General features: G+C 43.2%; 1 protein-coding gene across 5 annotated transcripts in view; it reads left to right on the plus strand.

The window, feature by feature from the left end:
• The first annotated feature begins 2409 nt into the window (after positions 1-2409).
• The window catches only part of DOCK9 (dedicator of cytokinesis 9), a 262250-nt gene continuing 241788 nt past the window's right edge, over positions 2410-22871 (plus strand). For 3 of the 5 annotated variants that reach the window (XM_036301880.1, XM_036301883.1, XM_036301887.1), the window contains exon 1: positions 2697-2825. In XM_036301880.1, the coding sequence (XP_036157773.1) occupies positions 2697-2825 (129 nt within the window). Of the gene's footprint in view, positions 2826-22871 lie in introns of all 5 variants that reach the window. The other 2 variants (XM_036301868.1, XM_036301874.1) reach the window with 1 other exon arrangement.

The raw sequence follows: 22871 nt of genomic DNA on the forward strand, positions 1-22871 counted from the left end.
GTAAATAAAAAAATTAAAAACAAACCACAATAGCTAAAATTTAAAAACAAAAAAGAAAACCCACAACCTTGTGTGCTTTTTGTTGTTGTTATATACATATATAAAATATGAGAGTATCTATCTATCTATCTATCTATCTATCTATCTATCTATCTATCTAGATACTGATTAGTGACCCAAGTTAGCATAGTGGATAAAGGTTTGTGCCATTTGGGACTTCTTCAGAAGTCAGAAACTCAAAGGGAAATCTTAATTTAGAATTCTCAGACTAGCATCTGGCAGTTCTGGTAAGAAGTGAGCTAACGTACACCAGTGTAGCTCAGAGGTGTAAAGTTGGGGTGTGGCTGGTCATACAAAACAGCACAGGGTCCCCATGAAAGGCAGGGTGGGGCTGGCCTGTACCTCCCTATACTATTGGGGTCACCCAATCTACTCTTGGAACAGAAGAGGCCTGGGAACCAGGGGTGGGGAACATTGGGCCCGAGGGCTGTATGAGGCCCACAAAAATCATGTGGTCTGGCCCTGCCAATGCATTAGGGATGAGTTAATTAAATGTTTGATCAAATATAGCAGGATTTTTCTTGAAATATTAATGTTTAAATAGATTTATTGGGTATATTGTAAAAAATAATAATTAAGAAAAACAACCCCCCCACCCCCCACCACCCCACCAAATACAGCAGGCTAATTTGTAAGTTGGTAATTTTGGATGGCTTGTGAATGATGTTATGAATATCCAAATGGCCCTTGGCAAAAAATGGCTCCCCACTCCTGCTCTAGGCCATTGCCTGATTTCATAGCGGAAATAGGTTACTGTGTGATTGTTTTTGATATCCACACATTATTTGCTTTGTTTATCCCTCAGTCTGTCAGGCTCACTCAGTGCCACATTCTTCGTTCCAATTCACTAGGAAAACAGTCCAATCCAGCAATCGCTTATTGAGTGCTGATTGCATGCCTGACTTTCAGTCTTATGTGCCAGACCTGCCCATTAAGTCCTGAATGGCGGTGTTTTGTTTCAAGCACTGGATTGGCAGTTTTCTCTACCACTTTAAGATTCCGCTTTAGGCCAGTGTTTGGTTTTCTGGCAGGGTGGGACGCAATGGGGCCTCCCTCCCCGCAGTGACAGCGGCTACGAGGCCCCTGGACACTCGGGCGGGAGGAGCGGCCAGGATTCCCCTGAACGCCGGGTGCGAGCTGCCACCGCGCGCGCCCCGTAAGCCGATCTGGCAGGTAAAAAGCTGTCCATCAGCAGGGGTGGGCGCGGCCTGCGCAGACTGGCCAATCATCAGAACCACTCTTAAAGAGGTTCCCTGCCCCGGATCCGCCCAAACCCAAACCCAAACCCAAACCCAGTCCACTGAGCATGCGCCTAGGGCACTGCGCAAATTTTCCCTCCCAGCGCACCTCCTACGCGGCGGGGTCAGGGTTAGGCTGCTGAGTGTCCTCAAAAAAGGGGAAAAAGGAGGAAAGGCGGTGGGTGCCTTTTGGGATGGCAATGCGGCAAGGGCTATGTGAAGAACATCCTCAGAGTGGGAGCTGTCGCTAGCAGCAGCCAGCTCTTGGGTCACGTTGGGTTCGCAGACCCCGCGCTTCAGGGTTTCCTGGGCCCAGCGCTTTGCAGCCTGGACAGGCCACGGAGGGGCGGCAGAGGCGCATCGTGTCATTTAAGCCTCTTGCAGATTATTGGCCTTCTTTTATAGAAGAAATAGGAGAGGTTCAGAAGTTCTGATCCCATCCAAGGTGACGCAGCAGGTCGCCCTGGCCGGCGGAGGTCTGCGTGACTCTATAGCAATTGTCCCGGCCTAAGACGTCCTCATCCCGGGGTGCGCCTTAGGCTCCCCAGGCTGCCCACGGTTCGCTCGACGCCTCGGGGGTGAAATGGTGGATTTAGGCCGAGGAGCGCCACCAGAGGTGCCTGGGACGCTCCGTCCGGCTCCCCACCGCCACAGCTTTGGATGGCCCAGTGTTCCCTGGGTGCTGCAAAAAGGCCACTTTCCTGAAACTTCCGATCCCCCAAGGCGCACAGGGGGGCGTGGTGCCCCCCGAACCTGGACCCTGAGGCTGACTGCAGTTCCCAGGACGCTGGGGGTCTTCACGGGCAGGGACCCCAGAGTCCCAGGGCACAAGCGCCTGTTCCCGGGTCTTCGCCCTTCTCCAGCGTGTGCGGCCCTTGCCTTGGGTTGTTGGGCGTGCGGCTTGGGGAGCATCGGACCTGAAAGGAGGCGCCCCCTGAGGTCCCCACCTGCCCCGCATGCGGCCCGCACGGCTCGCTACCTGCGTCCAGCTGCCTTGCTCCCGCGCGGTGCCTTGCGGGCCGGACAGCCCTGCGGGGCCCGCCCGCCCCGCCGCGCCCGCCCCTCCTCCGTCCGCCCCGCCCCACGCCGCGCCGGACACCCCGCCCCGAGGAGGCGGCCCGGCGAGCGGCCGCGGAGGGAGGCTGGTGGCATGGGGGAGCCGCTGCCGCTGCGGCCACAGGCACGGTGACCCAGCTCAGGCGCTGCTCCGGACGCGGGGAGCTGCGGACGCCGAGGGGGTCGCCTGGGAGCGTGACGGGGCTCGGAGGGCGCGGCCGGGGGAAGCAGGCAGCGGCGCTGGGAGCCTCGGGCGGACGGGCGGGCGGGGCGCCCCGGGCGCACCTGGCGGCGGCGCGGCCCGGCCGGACCTCGGGAGCTGGCGCGGCGGCGGCGGCGAGGATGTCGCAGCTGTCGCTGCCCCCCGCCTCGGCGGAGACTCGGAAGTTCACCCGGGCGCTGAGTAAGCCGGGCACCGCGGCCGAGCTGCGGCAGAGCGTGTCGGAGGTCGTGCGCGGCTCGGTGGTCCTGGTGAGTGCGGGGCGAGGGGCGCAGGGACGCGAGGACGCGGGAGGTGGGCGGGCGGCGATCCCCTCCACGCTCCTCTAAGTGGGTCGGGCTGAGTTGGAGCAGCCGACCCTGCTGGGTCTTAAGATTAAGATGTGGTGGGAAAGGGGGCGGGGGCGTTGGACAGGGGAGAAGGGACGGTACTGGAGGGGCGGTAACTTCCAGACCCCACCCTGTGTCCGGGGTCCTCTCCCACTGCTGTCCCTTCCCTGGGGGGGAGATCGCCACTCCCTCCCCCCCACCCCCCGGGCAGTTTACCTCCTCTGCCACCTGGGAAATGACTCTCCTTCCCCCAGACCCCAAGCCCTCCCACACCTACTTTTCCCTCGGCATGTGGAGGGGCTTGGCACCTGTAGCCTGGAGGGGCGCAGGGCCGTGGAGATGGGGGCTTTCTTTTCCAGTCCGCAACCCAGGGTTGGAGATGGCCCGGCGGACCCTTTGGATGGGCCGAACTCCAGTAGGGAAGGGGCTCTTCATCCTTTTCTCCATCCCCTTCTTGTAGCCGGCATCCTGACGTTTGGCCTCTTCTTATGAAGGGATAGGGGGCGTGAGGGGAAGGAACCCTTGGTAATTTCAGTTTCGTGTAAATTACTACGAAGTTTGAAGCAAGCAACTCCGAGATTAACCTGGCTGTAGCAGAAGGTCTTTAGAGAACAGGTGCGTGGATGTGAGGGAGATGAAGTTTTAAATCACCTTCCACAGGCAGGGCTGGCCCTGCTGTATCTGGAAATGCAGTCTGCCTGATCACTTGCGTGGTTCGGGAGAGGAGCGACGTTTGAGCAGCAATGTGCAGTCCGGGGCAGCTGGAAACTTTTAATAGCAACTTGCCTTGTCACTTTTGTTTGTTTTCTTGAAAGGGGCTTGTTTGTGGGTGGGTGCCTTGTGGTGTTGGTTGGAACAATGCAAGAAGATGGGCCTTGGAAGTGATTCTCTGGACTTTGTGGCTCTGTGTGTGGGGTATTATCAGGATGGAGTGCCAGGTTCCTAACACAGGGGCTGGGGCATCTTTATGATGGCAGATAGATCCCTTTCCTGGGCAGACCCAGGATGACATGGATGATGTTTGCGGAGATTGGAGATGAAGTTTCGCTGATAGCCAGATTCAGCTTGCTTGGTTTGATTTTTCTCTCAATTGCTAGCTCTGCCAACTCACTCCAGATTCTGTAAACTCCCATTTGTTCGATAATAAATAAGGATTGCTTTTTTTCTGTTTTACTGAAGTTGATCTGCTGATGGTAAGGAGCAGAGCAGGAGTTGGCAAAAGACCATGACCTGGCATCTCATCCATAATCGGAACTAACTTCTGTTGCTTTGGCTTTTAAGTAGGATGTCTGCATCTTCCCAACTTCAGCCAAAATGTATATGTTAAGGATAAAGCCCACAAACATCTGTGGCACCTTTTCTGTTTTCACACGAGACTTAGTTCTTTAAACTGGGGGCTACTGTCTGCATCAGGGATCTGAGGCAAAAGAAGAGTAAATGAAACATGACTGTGCCATAATTTTCAAAGTGCTGAAGGCCAGGATTGAAGAGGAGGTATTAGTTTAATAAGCCATTAGGTTGAGCACAGAAGTGCCAACAGAGATACAACACTGCTAATTATTGATGTTCCATAGTCCTTGAATATCTGCTCTTCCTTTTGAAGGATGGCCTACTGATAGTGACTTAGTGCTCATACCTGTGTGTGACATACTTCTACTGTGTTACCTTATGACACTTTTAATAATAGATCAGTTTTCCCTGGATACCCTCAAGCATGAACAGCCAGAAGCCTGGCTGTTGTCTCAGTCCCTAGGGTTGTTTATCTGTGATCACTTGTCTGATGAAACAAACGTAAAATGCAGAAAAGTAGGTGAGCCTATTCTGGTGAGTGCAAGACTCCCCCTGAAAGGGAAATGCATTGCAATGGTTCTGCATTGCAGAAGGAGGAATTTGGGGTAGCTTACAGATACTAAAAATTACCCATAAACCTCACTTCCCTCCCCCCATGCCAGGTACTCTGCCTCCCTCTTGCTACTCCCCAGTGTCTGCCAGGAAGCTACAGCAGGTGCATCTGCTGCACAGGCTCTGGCTCAGCTATGCTAGGAGGATCTAAGAAAGTAATTCTCATCCATGCAGGAAGCGGAGCCACAACCAAGCCAGGCTTTGGAATCCTGTGGTCCATTGATCTATGCTTGGATGGAAATATTACTCTGCTCTGTCTTTGACGACTTGTGTCAGTGCTAATACAATGCCTCCAGCATAATAAACACTCATTAAATATTCTTAACTAGCTGACTAATAAAGCAGTTTTGCAGATGGACTAAAAGAAAAAATGAACAGGATATCGATTTAACTAGCTCCTCCCATGCTTCTAGTATTGATGAGTGGCTGGTAGTGAGTTCAGAAACAACAAAATTAAATAGTTCAGTGGGTTATAAAGGCTGCCTTTTAACAAACAGACTTTAAAATGTAAAAGTGAGATATGCTCATAAACTTTTCATTGCTTCATAGCTTATTTTTTATATGTTTAGGTTGTGGACTTTAAAAAATGGTTTTACATGAACTTATTTGAAAATAAACAAAAAGTGGTGAGAATAGTATAATGAACCCTCATGTTCTATCACCCAGATTCAGTAATTATGAAGATTTGCCAGCCGGATCAGCGTAGCTCAGTGGTTGAGCATAGACCTATGAACCAGGAGGTCATGGTTCGATTCCTCGTCAGGACATATACGTGGGTTGCAGGCTCAATCCACAGTAGGGGGTGGGCAGGAAGCAGCTGATCAATGATTCTCTCTCATCATTGATATTTCTCTCTCTCTCTTTCTCTCCTTCCTCTCCGAAATCAATAAAAATATATTTTAAAAAAGATTTGGCAGACTTGTTTCAGCTGTTCCTTTTCTTTCTTTTTCTTTTTCTTTTTTTGTGTGATTGTGAGTTCCAAGCCTCCTGTCCTTTCACCCCTATGTGCGTAGTATGTATTATTAAAAATAGGGATATTTTCTTACGTAATTACATAGTGCCATTATGATAAAGTTAATAATCTATTGATACACTATTCAGTTTTTCCAGATTGTTTAAGAAACTACTAATTTTTGTTTGTTTGTTTGTTTGTTTTAATCCTTACCCGAGGATATTTTTCCATTGATCTTTTAGAGAGAGTGGAAGAGAGAGGGAAAGACAGAGAGAAACATCAATGTGAGTGAGAGAAACGCATCGATTGGTTGCCTCCTGTATGCGCCCTGACTAGGGCCCTGGCCAAGGAGGAGCCTGCAACCAAGGTACGTGCCCCTGACTGAAATTGAACCCGGGACCCTTTGGTCTGCAGGCCGATGCACTATCCACTGAGCCACACCAGCTAGGGTGAAACTACTAATTTGATTAGTAGTTTGTTCTAATCAGGCTCCAACATGGTTTGCAGACCTTTTCAAATGTGGTTTATTCTTTTGTGAGCCTTAGAATGATTTATAATGGAGTGAACCTTCGGTGGGGCCAAGAGTCTCAGGTTTTAATCCCAGAGATTTGGTAGTTCAGAGCGTAGGCTCTGGAGACACAACTCCTGGGTTGTAATCCCAGCTCTACCTGTTACCAGCTATGCAGTGTTAGGCATATAGCTTAACTTTGTGCTCAGTTTCCTCATCTTTAGAGTAGAGATAATAATGGTACTTAATTTATAGGGCTATTGGGAGATTAAATGAGCAATATAGGTGAAGCTCTTAGTGCTTGGCATATGCTCTTCCAGCTACTTAACTCACCTTGTGCTATTGCCTAACTTCTCTGAACCTCAGGGCTCCTGTTCTATTAAACAGGGGGCTTTACAGAATTGTTTCTAGAGTTCCTTTCCCCACTAACCGGCTGCTTCTATAAGAGTAGAAGATGTACTACTGGTAACATTCCAGTAATATTTACTGCGGGAAAGGTAATTTATGATTTTGGGTAATGAAAGAAGAATCTTTACAGATCCCAGAATGAGCTTTCCATGATTTAAAATCATCAGGAGGGCAGCATGCTCAAAATATGCAAGCTCAGAATAAAAACTAGAATTAATTCCCAGAGCAGAGTTGAGTTGTGACCGCTTTTGGAGTTCCTGAAGGCATTTTACCTTGGGTCTCTCATTGTATTAAAGATAGCATCAGAATGGCCTAGATATAACAGTATACCCCTCAAGGCCTAAAAATATCCTTTCTCTGTAAGATTTAAGTATTGTGACACAGCTCTTTTCGTTCGTTTGCCGACTGTATGCACTTGGGGTATTGATGCCCAAGTCATCTGGCTGCCGGCTTCCATACTGATCTTATCTCAGTATGTTCAGTTTCAAACTCTCCTTCCATGGCAAGCCCCTGCCGGGATCTAACAATATGGAATGGAATGAAACAAAATGAAATGGAACCAAGTCAGGTCATTACTAAGTTTTCCTTTGTGTTACTGGAGGAGGATGGACAGAAGGTGTGGAATGATAATCTCTCAGAGTATGTGCTTGGGCCTTCCTCACCCTCCCAGTTTAGTCAGCTCAAGATTCCAGTATTATCTGAGGTAATGTGAGACCCGAGTGGTGTTCTTTGAAATGCTCTGGTAACATAAAACCTCATTTTGGCTGTAATTTTAAATCAGATATGTTAGTAAATCAGCAACTGAACTGGCCTGAGCTTCACCTCACTGTCTTTCTCCACCCTCTGGTGGAGTTCTAACAAACAGAAATGTCCCAAAATACAGGAAGCAGGGTGGAGGCCCATCTCCAACTAGATAATCAACAACAGGTTCTATTTCTTTGGCCTCTAGTCTTTTTGAATACTAGGAGATGGGAGGGCCTGGAATTTGAAAAGGGAAGGAAGGAATTGTGAAATCTTTATCCACATTTATTGAGTGCCTGCTTTGTGCTAGGATTCTTTGCTGGGTGCTAAAGATATGCTATTTTGTTAGAGCAGGCCCTTGACCTGTAGGGTTTATGATCTAAACAGGTAGAAAGGTCAGTCATCTATAAAAAGATGGATAATAGCACAAAGGAGCAAATTTAAAGGGTCAAATGGTTGCTTCCGAAAATTGAGGGAGATGAAATGACAGAACTGGTGTATAGGGAAAGGATTTATGAAGAGTTGAACTGTACCTGGAAGATACAGACATAAGAAGGACTTTTTTTTTTTTCCAGAAAAGAATGAGAGACTGAGTAATGCTTAGGATGCCCAGGTAGGCAAAGGGGAACGAAAGCAGCTTGGGCACAAAGGAGCAAGTTTTAGTAAAGAGGTAGAGAAGTTTTGAGAAATACAGTTACCAATTTTGGGAGCAATTTCTGTGATAGGCTGAGAACACATAAAATACTTTTTCTTGTCTTTGTGAAATCTGTTTTAGGAAAGAGGTTCAAACCACCCTATGAACATATGCTTCTTAGAGTGATCTTCCCCTAAGTGTAATCTTGGGGTAAATGTGATAGTTTGTGTCATGCAGGCCCAAGCACAGGGTAGAGGTCTGTGGTATGGAAGAGAAAACCCAGAAATATCTCTGTGTGTAAGCATTTAGGGGGTATCATGGGAGGAGTCAAATATAGTGAGTGTGCCATTCAGTAAATGATGTACAACAACAGTGTTGGAGCCCCATCTTAAATCATGTCCTGAAATAAATTATAACTAAAGGTAACAGTTACATATAAAACAAATAACAGGAACAGCATAAATCATGGGTGAATAATCATGTAAGGTTGAAGAAGGACTTTTAAAGTATGAAATGAAGGGGAAAAAAACCAGTTTGGCCTGGGCTTGGGAGGTGAGCCGTGGCTTTGCCACTGATGAGCTAAGACCTCTGAGCAAGTTACTTCAACTAAGCCTTAGTTTGTTCATTTGAGAATTGGGATTGTTAGGTATTATTATCTTAGAGAGGTTTTTTTTTTTAAAAAAAGATTGAATAAGGTAATGCATGTAAAGTGCTTATTAGTAAGTGCTCAACAAATGTAAGCTTGTATTATGCTAATAAAGGAAAACTGATCTTGACTACACATATCTGGAGCCCACATTAATTGAGTACTTGCTATGTCATAGAATATGTGTTATGGCTTTACACATGGGAAGGTAAGTCATCCGCAGGTCACACAGCTGTAAGTGGAGGGTCTGGGTCTCGAACCTGGGCACTGTGGCTTCAGACCGTGTGTTCTTAATCTCTGCCTACTGCCTTCCCATGTAAACAAACCTCTGTTCTGTATGTCACAAGTACCATAAATGTAAAAGTTCAACAATAGGCTTAGAAACAGTATTTGCACTCTGTTTATTATATCTATATCTCAGTCATAGTATTAAGTTTCTAAAATTATATAGAGTTCTTGAAATTTAATTAAAAAAACATACTCCAGCAGAAAAATGGGAAAGGGCAGTTCCTTGAAAAAAGGAATGCAATTAGCCAATACAGAGCTAGAAAGAAGTGCAGTCTTGCTAATAATTAAAGAAACATGAATTAAAATAAAGTGCCGTTTAGCCTGATAATTTGAAAATTTGCAAGCTTGGGTGAACTGGGCACACTTATTTGCAGGGCTACACCATTCCACAACTCCAGGGGCCCCATTCGCATAGTATTTTATGAGAATCCTGTCTCCTATATATTATAAGATGGTGAATGATATAACCTTTTGGCAGTTGATCTATATGTATCAGGAACTTTGAGAAGCTCCTGTTCTTTGGCCCAATACTTACATTTGTGGGAATGTCTCCTAAAGACTAGCCTGAAATGTGTATAAAGTGTCTTAAGTCACAGTGCTGACTCTTCAGGGTAGAAAATGTAAAATGCTGACCAACTGCAAACTATCTAAAGGTCTTAACGTAGTTTAAAAAAATTGTGGAATGTGGACCATTTATGATACCATTAAATTTTGTTTTAGAAGAATAATGACTTAAGAGAATTCTTTCTTTACAGTATTGGAAGGCTGGGACTTGGGCCTGGCTGCCTGGGTTCTGTTAAGTCTTTGTTACTAACCACAGTGCGACCTCCAGTTGCAACCCTGCAGCCTGGCTTCTGTCCTTTGGGTAGGTTGGCTTCTCAGTCCTCCTTGAATTTGTCTTCAAAATGTCTGCAGCACGTGATACTGGTCAGTACTCCTCCATCCCCTTCTGTGGCTTTCCTTCCTCTTTTGTTTTCTTTACTCTGTCCCCCTGCTGCACTCACCCCCCAACGGCTTTCCTAAAGGGTCTCTTCCCTACCAGTAGTTCATAGAATTTAATCTCCTCCCTTTGCTCTGAAAACCTTTATTGCAATTTCTAGATCTTTATCTCAGTTCTGATTTTTCTCCCAGCTCAGATCTGGTTTTCTGCTAACCTGCCCGATGTGTAGTTGGTTGTCCTACCAGTTCTTTACCTTCAGCATCTATGAAGCACAAGTTGTCACTTTTTATTCCCAAACCAGCCACCTTTTTGCATTCTTGCATCATTTTCATGGCCACCAACTTTGAATCTCAAATTCCTCCTTTATCTCTCCTGTTCATCTCCTCTTGCCTCCCTCATTCCATCATCACTACATCCATTATGTCCTATGTCTGCATCAGTCAGTATGGGCTGATGACTTCCTAATCTCAGTGGCTCATAACAGAAAGGTTTTATTCTGACACCCCCCCCCCCCACCACTCTTCCTTTCCATTGAGGGTGGCTGGGGACCATGTTGTCCATGTCCTGGATCCTGGGTTGATGAAACGGCCACCATCTTGAATGTAGTGTGTCCCTGTTGAGGGAAAGAGTGTGGGGACTCCCTCATAAGCTCTTACCTTCCACTTCTGCTTATGTGCCATTGGCTAAAGCAAGTCTCATGCCATACTTTAGGCAAAGGGGCGGGGGGAAGTACAGCCCCATCTGTATGCCTGGAAGGAGAGAGAACTCTCTGGCGAGTAGCACTCATGACTGCTGCAACCTGCAAGTCCCTCCCCTCTGTCTTCTGCCCTTATTTTGGTCCTTGTAGTAGTAGAGGATAGGGTTGCCCATCTGTCTCTGCTGTCATTCTTACTCTGTCCTTAAGGCTTCAATTCTGCCCTTGGAGTGGAAGCATCTTCCCTTGGACAGTAAGGTGTTCTCCTCATTGGGCACCACCCTCTCATTGCTCACTGGCACAGCTTTAACATGCTCTGGAGTCTCTCATAACCCAGTCTCAGGCCTTTGGCAGAAGCTCTTACCTCCGCCTGGGGTAATCATCACCCCCTGGCCAGCCTCATCATCTGGCAGGCCACTCCCCTTGGTCTCTGGAACTGTACTAACATGGCCTTGCCTATCCACTCAAACCCAAACATGCCCTGCCTGCTCTTTTTATTTGTAGCACTTAGCATGGTTATGCATTTCTTTGTATATGCATTTGTCAGTGTGTATTTCCCCCACTGGAATGTTTGTTCACCATGATTTCTTCAGTGTCTGGCTCAATAAATATTTTGTGGATGAATGAATGCATCCTGAAGACTCTACCTTACATGTTTCCGTTTTTCATCCTTTTTTGATTCCGCAATGTCCCTAATTTCTCTCCTCTACACCATTTCTATTTACTTCATTCAATCCTATCTCTCTCTGCCAGATTAATTTTCCTAACGCACAGGTTCCATTATGTAATTAATTTTTCATTGCCACCTGATAAATTGGTGGTATTCTCGCACGTATCACTTTGGCACTGGCCTTGTGTTTGCAATAGTTTAGAAAAGGCTGGTCAGGTTGTCAGTATATCTGCATAATCTTTGCATAATTTTTGAAAACAGCCACACATTTTTGACTCAAGTAACATTAATTTCCTTTTTTAGGACCATTTGTTTTCACAACTCTCCGGAAATCAAGTATGTAAAAGAACACTGCTCTATCTCTTCTGTTAGGTATTTAGTAACTCATTAATTTCGGGGGGGGGGGGGGGGCGGGACTACAAGTAAAACAAATATACAAATAATAAAAACTATTGGAGCTGCTTTTTATTCATTTAAACCATATGTTTGCAAACCATCAAGTAGCACTTACTTGGATAGTGAAGTTGTTTTTATTTCTTTTACATTTTTGTCACTTTTTCTCTCATGGACTTCTTGGGTCCTTATCAGTGAATTGGTAGCAAGGTCCTTATCTGATCAGAATTCTGTAATGCCAAATGGTTTGTTTGAATCTCCCTGCTGCTCTTTTCTTTGAAGTTGGCAGGGATAATTCAATTAAGATAGTGCTTGAGTGTGTCTACTTGGGAGGCTGGCTGGGTCAGTGCATGTGTTTAGAGACATGCCCACTTATTTATTATCCATTGACATTTATTGAATGTTAATCTGAAAGTGCATCTGAAAGCAGATGTCTGAATTAACTAAGGGTCTCCACTGCCCAGTTGAAGTTTATTCTCAAACTCTTATGTACTTAGAGATTCACTTACTCTGTTTTCAGAAAATACATTGTCTCAAGAGAAAATACATTTTTTGTCATGTGGTTATAGTAATGTTTTAAGGAAGGATGTTTACCATGCTAAGTTAAAAAATTATAAATATACAGAATGATTCATGTTAAAAAAAAAAAGTATAAGCAGTATTTTGTTGAGGAAAAAGTTTTGTGATTTTACAGATGCTATAGTAAACGATTCTTTTTTGTTTCAGGAATACATTAAATATCAAATGTTTAGTTCCTGAATTCTCAGACATAGAAAATATGGTGATCTAACCAAGTTTCTGTTAATAAGTGTTATTTTCTTGCTAGGAATGACAATAGGGTATAGTTGATAAGAACTTGCTCTCAGGAGGTTCTAAACCTTGCTCTTCTGAGAAAGCTCTTCACCCTGAAAATGAAAATTGTAATAGCACTTATCCCTAGATCTGTGTGATGATTACGTGAGCAGATGCACATAAAGCACTTAGACAAGGGTCTGGCACACAGTAAATACCCAAGAAGTGCCAGCTTTTGTTATTTATGAATACCATACAACCCTTATAAGTCCTGCTTTGAGAGGATTTATGACATGGAAAAATTACAATGTTGGGTGAAAAAGACACTTAGTATTTGGAAATATGTATGATCACAATTGTGTAAAAAATAACGTGTGTTAAGAAAAATGTTGGAAGGGAATACATGAAAGGGTAGGCATATGATTTTCCCTTACATAGTCTAATAGTTTCTAACTAGAAGCCTGGTGCACAAATTCATGCACGGGTGGGATCTGGCCAGCCCACCCCAATCCAGGCCCTCAGGCCCGGGGGAGGGGATGTGGGAGGTTGGCCAGCCAGCACCGCCCCTTGGTCAAACTCCTGGTCCAACTTCCAGTCGAACTCCTGGTCGAGGGGACAATTTGCATATTAGCCTTTTATTATATAGGATGTTATATAGGATTGTTTTACTTGTAAAAGAAGTGAATGGATAATAACCTATCAAGAAAAAGAAAACTGGATATAGAAGGGTAATTTTGGCATATAAGACATTTACATTAGTACTCTTTGAAAATTACACTTGTATGTCTTAGGTGTGTTTCTTAATGTCAGATGTGTTCCTAAGTGGGACATACGCGTGCATCTTGATTGCAAAAATATTGTCAACTAGTTAGGAGCCCTGCTCATTAAATGCTCATAGAGGAAGGAAGCCCATGTGAAATAATGAAACTTTGCATTTGACAGTTTTATAAAAATTCTTTAAAAAAAAAATCTTGCTTGGGCCTCTGGAAAATCTGGTCAAACAGGGATAGTTGTTTTCCGCCCCCCCCTGGTTTTCAACTCACTTAAGGTCACCTGGATAATAGTTAACATTTCCTCCCCATTCAGATGGCTGGGATTGTCTAAAAGATAATTTAAAAATTGAATTTCTTGGAAATTCAAGCACTTTTCTGGAAAGTACCATGAATTCTCTGGGTTGACAGAAATTTGTGACGTGGAAATGAAATCATGCTATTTAGAGGTGAAAGGTATCTTTAGAGGCCATTTGGTTCAGTTTTTTTAATTTTGCAGATGAGTAAGTAGCGTCTTCAATTTGTCTGTGGTCATACAGCTAGTTAGTATTACAGACAAGAACAAAATCTAGTTTACTGACTCCTGGTCCAATGTATTTTCCACTGACCACAGGAAATAATTGAATTGACTTTGTTTACACTTGCACTTTCATCAAGTATTTTTACAGACCATGGTAATCAGATAATATCAGACTATGAAACATCTCTTTGCACCATGGATCTCCTCCCTGCTTATATATTTCATTAGGCCTAGGCCAGTTTGTAGGTGAAATTGAAATACATTTTCCCACAAAGCCAAAAAGGAATTCTATAGTTCTATTTAAGGGGTATTAGGTGGGAAGAGAGAAAGAAATAAAAAGCAAGAATTACAGGATTAAAAAATATCTCAAAATAAACTTACTGAAGAAGGAAGAATTAATTTAGTAATCAAATAAGTTATTTAAAGGATGGAAAAATCAAGATTTTATGTATACTTTGGTTAAAATAATTATGTGGCTTGAGAGAAAACCTTCCCAGGCCTATTAACCTAAAATTCTTTAATGTAGAATAAACTGTTAATCTATTTCATTTTACCTTGCAAGCTGCTTTGCCTTGGCTAAAGTAAATATTCTGCTATAAATGGCAATTTTGTTCAAATTGTATTATTACAGAAAGAGTTGCATTTCTAAGATTGTTTAGAGAATTGATTTAAGCTGTCATTTTAACATATTGCTGTTTTCTTAAGTAGAAAGCAGAGTTCCTATGGTGATAGCAGAGGTGCCATAATATTTATAGTATATTAGATTCATTTGTAAACTGTTGTACTAGCTAGAATTTACAGGATATTTAATCTGTTAGGTGAACTTTTTTCTTCCTAGGCCTTTCAATATGTTCATTTATCCATTTTTATATTCTTTATTCTTTTAAGAAAACCTTCTGGGAGAATGCTAATAATTTTTTTTTTCTAAAAGATCAGAAGTAACTGCTGTTACATGGTTTTTTTTTTTCTTTCAACTGAAGACTATGTGTGCTCAACTGACTTTTTTTAAGGTAATTTTGTGAAAAACCCTATTAATATATCAAGTTTTAAAAGGAACTTAAACCTCTTAAAATTGAGAGGGCAAAGGTTCCTGGCATTGTGTTAGTTTCTCTTGGAATAGTTAATATATCGGGCAGACTTGAGTAAACACATTGGTGTTGAGGTTTTCATAATGTGTAAGAGGTAGCCTGGGAGAGGAGTGATGACCAGTCGTAGATGATGGTTTCTTGAATTGAGGACAGTCACATCTTATAAGTCAGATATCAAGGTCTGGAGTTTCAAAGCTGGGGAGGAGGAGGTTGAAGATTATGGGCTCTGGAGACCCCACTGGATGGGTGGTGGGAATAGGCTCCTTTGGTGTAGATATTATGGGGACTTCTATTTGAGGAAGGGGGTTTCAGAACAGCTTCTAGGACTTGAGGTAATCACAGATGTCTTTTTTCCCATGGTTTCAATAAATTGTCAAACAGAAGGCTCACTTCCGTCTTCACAATATGGAGTCGTGGTGTTTGGCTGTCCTCTACTCTGAGACATAAGCCCCACATTAGCCCTACCCACGAACTACTAGCATATTCCAGTGAGCAGTACATTTCCTGGTAAGAGAGCTGGGTTCTGCCTGGGATGCCTACTGCATTGTGGTGTTGGCCTGGTGCCTGGGTTGTGTCACCTGTACAGTTGGGGAGGCCTTGACCAGCCCAGAGTGGATTTAAGCTACTTCTTTCTGACCAAATCCTTTGGTTTGTAGGAGGCCTGGTGCTGCCCTGGAGCTTGTTTCCATCAGCAGTGACCTCTGAGAGGGGAGGGCACAGGCCAGAGGCCAGATGGAGCCTAGTCGTCTCTGCTCCAGCTTCCCTGTGATCTTCTTCCACATTATCAGGCCGGGTGTTGTGCCTGGGAGTCTTCTGAGGATTCAGTGTTCTCTTGTTTAACTTTAGGCAGGATCTTAGCAGGTCTTGAGACATTTTTGAGTTCTTATTAATGACATTACCAATAAAAATGCAGTGTTATTGCAATGTTTTAAAGCTTCCATGCTTCAGTATTCAGTAGCTTCCCAGTTGTCATTGGTCATTCATTTACTCTAACACTTAAGGACAAACATTTGGTTAGGACATAGATCTTGTCCTCAAGGAGCATATAATCTAGAGGGAAAAAGGAGCATATATGGGACCCAGGGAGCCTTTGGGTTGGGTCCTCTATGAGAGTCCTCTACCTCTTGGTTCTTTTGCATCCTTGAAGGAAGAAGGAAGGTGTGACTAGTGCTTACCAAGTTCATAGGAGGGTGCTGAGACTAAGGTCAGCTTTCTGGGAAGTAGAAACATACCCGGACCTCTACATCTATTACTCTGCTTCCGTGAGACCCAGGAAACCATGTGCTGGTTCATTGTAGGAGTAATGATAGAATATTTTTCTCATGAAGATACTGGATAGGGATAAAGGAAACTGACGTCAGTGATAAGAGTGCAATGAAGATTGTGGATCAGGGCTCAAAAGAATAGTCTAGAAAGTTGGAGGGAAGGCTTTTTATTTTCATGGTAATGTAGCTAATAACATTCTATAGAGACTTAAAATTAAGATTTTTAGTTATATGCATGTACTTTACTTTCAAGCTAATTAGGGAATAACGGGGCATTTAAAAGATTTATTTCTCTTGGCATCTAGAATATGTCCCCTAGTGCAAAGACCCTCAAATTTGCAAAGATTTAAATCTCAATTATGTCCTTAATTAACCCTAGAAGTAACATATAAAATGTATGTTAAATAATGTAGTATCATGCTGGCATTTTAAACTAATATCAAATAATATGCAGTATATTATTGTAGTTCTTTATATACTATATTTGAGGGTACAACGACTATAAAACCTCTGATTTCTTCAGAGCTGAAAATGAAACTGATTTTTGTGAGGCTCCAATTTAAAAATAACCTGAATTAATTATGATAACTGTGTGAGAAAAGAAAATTACTTTTTTTAATGTAAAATCATCAGACTTTAAGCTCCACAGAACACAGATTTGCATGGTGTTATTTCCTGGGTTTTTAAGTGAATGTAAAAGATACCGAATACTTAGCATGGGGTTTTTTATAAGCAAGGTGACATCCTGATGATTGCAGGTAGGCTAATGACAGCATAACTAAGGTACTGGCCATTGCTTCTAGAAAAGCATCGCTTTTCAAGTGCCAAGAAACATCTTCATTCGTAAATACTAAAACTGGTTCTTATGTAAAAGTTCATGTATTTGATTGAGGCTTGATTTTTGTTTAGTTTTTATCTCTTTTTATTTATTGATTAGAGAGAGAGAGAGACAGAGAGAGAGACATTGATTTGTTATTCCACTTATTTATGCATTCGTTGGTTGATTCTTGTATGTGACCTGACAGGATATCAAACCCACAACCTTGGTGTTTTGGGATGATGCTCTAACCAACTGAACTACCCTGTTTTCAGTTTTATCTTTTTTTAACTTCCTGCCAGTAAACACATGTGTGGGTCATGTTAATAATCCCATGGGAAAAGAAACAAGCAAGTATTTGATTGACAAATAAATATGCAAGCACGTGTATTTTATAGCTGTGAGAACATCTATATTGTACATCTGTACATTTGTAATATACATTGCAAAATAAGCTTTATGCACATTTACATAGAAGACAGTGTCATTGGAGAGTTATAAGTAAAGTGTTAAAGGGACCTACGGATAGAGAGTGCCTTCTGTCCAGGGAATCAGAAACAGTTTAATGAAGGAGATGGCATTTTGAGTTGAAAGCAGACTTGAGAGATAACAATTGTTTTAGATAGAGGGACCTGTGTGACCCAAAGCCCGGAGGAAGGAAATTATGGGGTGTATCTGGGGAATAAAGTGTAGGAAGAGTTAGGGGTACACAGATCTGAGTTATCCATGGAGGGGGAGAGTAGACAAGGGCCAGGTTGTGGAGTGTTAACTCTGTGTTGTGAGTTTTTGAGCTGGAAGGCGCCTAAATCAGAGCTTTGCTGTGGAAATAGGTGACTGTGTTGTTGGAGCCTAGTGGCTGGGGCATTGATGGGGGCAGAGAGCTGGGTGTTTAGATTTTGGGTAGAAAACCTTTGCCATAGTCTAGGCAGCAGTTAATAAGGAGGTCATGAAGTAAAGAAGTTATGCATAAGAAGTATTTTGGGATAACAGGTATGGGTACTTGAACCTGATTAAATTAGATTATTTATTTGATAAGGATTTATCAATAATTGTTCGTCCCCCCCACACCCTGATGAGGTGGGTGTTTCCTGGCTAGGTGAGATTGAAAAGCTGGAGGTATGAAATACAGCCTTTGGTTTCAGCCCTGCAAGACCTGGAAGGTGGTGATAAAGAAATCTGAGAACACCCACCCGGGTTACCAGGCCTTGAGAGTAAATTTATCTGGTCTCCAGCTTTCAGATAAACCGTTGCAGACAGATTAGAATCTTATCTCCCATTATAAACCACCACCAGAGAAAGATTAGCAGCGAGTTGCTAGGGACCTTCATTTTTTAGAGAGTGTTTAGGGTAGAGCAGGCAGCTTTAAAAATCATCTCTCTAGTCCTCTTTAAAATAGTCATGATCGGTGTGTGCTAAACCCTGAAGCCCCATCAGCTGCTTTTTCCACCACTGTCTTCAAGGCTGCCGCTCTGACTTCATATCGATTTTTTAGGATGAACTTTCCTCTCTCTCCCTTTTAAGGGAAAAATTAAAGAAGCCTTTAAAATAGTAGGTTCATAAACAATTATTTAGAGATAAGAGAGCTAGGTAATTAATTTTGTTACCTTTTTGTGTACACATTTCTATTGTGTACTTGTTTGAGGTAAGAGAAAATACATGTGACTGCTTCGTACAATAGGAGCCCCAGTTCATTTTTGGATGTGAGCTCCTTTAACATTGTCAAGTACAAGCTAAGCCACTACATGGATTGATAAATTACAGATAGAAAAGTGTTCTCGGTTTTCCTCCTCTTGGATTTCTTTGCCACAAATCACTCTTCTTTGGGATTCTGTCTTCAAATGCTGTTATTATTGCCAGATTATTAATCAGTGTGGTGATCATGGTAATAATGATAACTATTTTTTCATGTCTTTCTCTTTCACTGTTTTCCCGTTCAGCTTCCTACTCTAGTCGTCCCTCAGAAGAATGAGAATCTGATGCTGCTCTTCTGCCACCTTTCCGAGAGTTTAGCTACTACCTTTATTTCAAGGACTCATCCCCATGTCTTTATTTCCAGCCTTGACTAAGACATTTGTGAGGGTCGGGAGAAAGCCAGTTGGTGAAGGAATATGATGAGTAAAAAGGGAGGACGATAAATGAGAACTTCCCCCAATGGGAGAAGATCTACAGGTCTTAGTGGAAGACTTCAGAGTAGAGAAGCACAGCAGAAAGTGAAGATGTGAAGGTGTTGAACCTCCAGTTCTTGCCGTATGTCAGTGCTACACAATATAAAATCCATGCACAGGGATTCGTGAACTGTGTATAACTGACCTATGATGACATGCGTACAGAAATTGAGGATAAGAATTTAGAAATCTTTAACAATTTGAGAGGGCAATTTTAAGTCTGCTGAATCTAATAATAATTTGGGACTTACATTTTATGTCTTTATTTATTATTAGTTGTTGTTGTTCTTATTTTGTATTTTATACAAGTATTGGCCCGCAGCGGGTTGTGGGAAGAAGTGGACCTTCACCACAAGTAGTTTGAAAAGGCCTGTTATAGGGTTGTGGAGATGGTAACTTTATTTGAAGTGGTTGGTTTGGGTAGCTCTTAAGGGAAAGGAGGCCCTAGTGAGATGGAGTCTGGTGAGTTGAAGGAGTTGGGGGTGGAGGACAGTGTTTGGACACGTGGTGCCCACACCGAGGTGAGGCCCAGCCCCAGCATTTGGTAGGAATGTATATATAGTAGTTCCCTTTACCCGTGGGCCATACATCCCAAGACTTCCAGTGGATGCCTGAAACCATGGATAGTACCGAACCCTATATATTATTTTTTTCTTATACATACATACCTTTTTTACTTAAAGGAAGCACTTTATGGCTTCTCTTTGGCATTTCCAAATTTCCAGCAGCACTACACTTGTGCTTGGGGGCCATCTATAAAAGACTAAGCGACCGTCAGACTGTCCAACTGGTAGCTATGACTCGCACTGACGCAGGGGGCAAATGCTCAACGCAGGAGCTGCTGAGCTGTGGTAACTTGGAAGCTGCAGTTCTCAGGTGACGCACCCGGAACCAGAGAGGAGGGAGCCCGATTCCTTTGTGCATCACCTGAGAATCACAGCCTCGCAATCCGGGACCCCTCGGGATGTTGGAGAGCCGGTTTCAGCCTGATCCCCATAGGCCAGGCTGAGGGACCCCACCGGTGCACAAATCCATGCACTGGGCCTCTAGTTATTAAAGAAAATAGGGGTTACTTGAACACAGCATGGCAATGCCATAATAGTTGATCTGATAACCTAGATGGTTGCTCAGTGACTAATGGTTAGGGAGTGTATACACACAGCATGGAGACACTGGCAGAGGGAGGAGTCACATCCCAGGCAGGTGGAGTGGGACAGCGCAAGATTTCATCACTCTACTCATTACGGTGCACAATTTAAAACTTATGAATTGTTTGTTTCTGGAATTTTCCCATTTACCATTTCTGGACCTCATTGGGTAACCAAAATTGCAGAAAGAAAGCAGAACTGTGGATAAGGAGGGAACCACTTGTATTTCCCGGCTGGCAGGACCTTCTAGGCTGGAAGCGATTCCCTGAGGTCTGAGTAGGGGTTTCTGGATCATCTCTAGTAGTGCTTGTTTATTTTTTAATCCTCACCTGAGGATATTTTCTCCCATTGCTTTTCAGAGAGAGTGGGAGGGAGGGAGAAAGAGAGAAACATCGATGTGAGAGAGATACATCGACTTGTCTCCCGTACGTGTCCTGATTGGGGGTGGGGAGTGAACCCACAACCCAGGTACATGCCTTTGATGGGGGATCGAACCTGTGACCCTTTGGTGTGTGGGGTGATGCTCTAACCACCGAGCCCCACTGGCCAGGGCTCTTGTACAACATGTTGTTTTGACTCACTAGACATGCTAGGGTATCACATCTTTGTGTGCCCTGAGCTTGCTTTCATCTTTGATTTGTCCCTGCGCTTTCCTACTTTGACTCTGCCTAGACATATTGCACAAGCCTTAATGGTGATTCTTTTCTTGTGTTCCTCAAACCCTTAAAATTCTTACAACATGAAGAAAGTTTCCCTTTGTTGATAATTTTCCTGGACCTCTTGGATTCTAAGCCATGTACCTTTCCATTGGCCTGAATTCTATCACTCGTCTGGCAATGAACGATTTTTCTTTCTGTGAAAGGTGATGTCATGAAGGATACTCAGCAGATATTATCACCAGCAGAGCAGATTCTGGACCCTGACTGGCAACTTCATAATTCTATCTTTTCCTTCAAAAAGACAGGATATTAAACCACTGGGCTGGCGCTATCCTTGGCTGCCTGCCAGAGGAATATTTGGGGAAAGAATGGACCAGCTTTTGTTTCTCTTGCTTTCTCTGTAGCCTTGGGGTGGGTTCTGAGGGGGATGTTTTTCCTTGCAGGACTAACCCATTTGGTATTGAGAAAGCAGGAAAGCGAGTTTTCCTGTTACGAGTAGTGAACAAAAAGCAAGCAGCGGATGGCCATATCCTGTTGGAAAAGGCTTGGGGGAGTGAATGCAGACAAATGCACCTCATTTTTTCTGTGTCTTTAAGGAATAGGAGGAGATGGAGAGGAAATCAATCTCTTTGCAGGCCGAGTCAAAGTTTCCTATTATTTATGATGCTTAATAAGAAGGTTATGTTTATTCTTTGTGATTTAAAAACTTGTCAGACTCAAAGATGTATAGCATATGACAAATTAGAAAACCAAAACAGTTTTTTTGTTTCCCATGAGGTCATTTTAAGTTTGCCTGGGATGGGGCAATGAACTGTAAAAGTAAATGTAAACTCTATCCACGTTTTATTTATTTTTAAGTTTAAAAATCACTTAAAATGGCAAATTCTTGTTGAGTTAGATTTATAAGATGGCTGTCATACTAGTATACTCTTAGGGGATCATTTTTTGGTACTTTCAAAAAAGAGCTAACTTTTTCCTCTCTTATTACAAGAGCAATACGTGTTTATTATAGGAAATTAGAAAACACATACAGTCAATTTAACAGATTGGGAATGGGCTGGAAAGCCATGGAAATGGAAATTAGAGCCATGTGGTGAAGGAGGGAAAACCAGTATCTTCTGGGGGCAGTGGAGATGGGGACAGAGACAGGGAACATCTTCCTAGAACCCCCAGGGAGATTGTCCTGCCTGCATGCCATACCTTCAGTGATGACTTCATACCCTTAAGGCTGGCTTCCCCAGTCTGCTACGGGTCTAGATATGACCATTTCAAGGTTGTTTAGAATTAGAAAACTAAAGTCTAGTTAACTCACTGCATTTTACCTCTTATCAGTCAAGGAGAAGGAGTGCTAAATGAGATTCTCTGAAGAGACAGATTTACTAGTATATCCGTGAGTGGGGTGTGTGTGTGTGTGTGTGTGTGTGTGTGTGTGTGTGTGTGTGAGAGAGAGAGAGAGAGAGAGAGAGAGAGAGAGAGAGAGAGAGAGAGAGAGAGAATCTTTGAGAACTTTGGGTATAAGGGAGATAAAGAATGTATTAACTATATTAAAGAGAAGGTGAAGAAGAGTAAAATAAATTTTTGAGGAGGGCAGGGGAGGAGGAGGAAATGTACATTCCACTGAATTGTGTCAGTAAACATCACCAAGCAGCTGTCAGAGGTTACACTTTCAATCAATTTTACCTCATAGGGTGAGAGAAATCCTTATAAGGCTTAAATTGTCTTGGGCTTTCTTTTATGTGTGAAAACATATTTATCACCAAATCCACCAGCCATTTTGTTATGAGTAATATAGGATTAACATGTCACATGGAAAGTGTAGAAGCTTGATCTGGATAATATGTTGATTTTGGTAACTTGTTAAATAACAGATATTCATTGAGTACTGTTACATACCACCACTGGGCCAGAACCTGGCTATAGAACTGTAGATTGGACACCTCACAGACATTAAAGTCTGATCAGAACATG

The sequence above is a fragment of the Myotis myotis genome, unplaced genomic scaffold (genome assembly GCF_014108235.1).
Source record: "Myotis myotis isolate mMyoMyo1 unplaced genomic scaffold, mMyoMyo1.p scaffold_m19_p_3, whole genome shotgun sequence".
NCBI lineage: Eukaryota > Metazoa > Chordata > Mammalia > Chiroptera > Vespertilionidae > Myotis > Myotis myotis.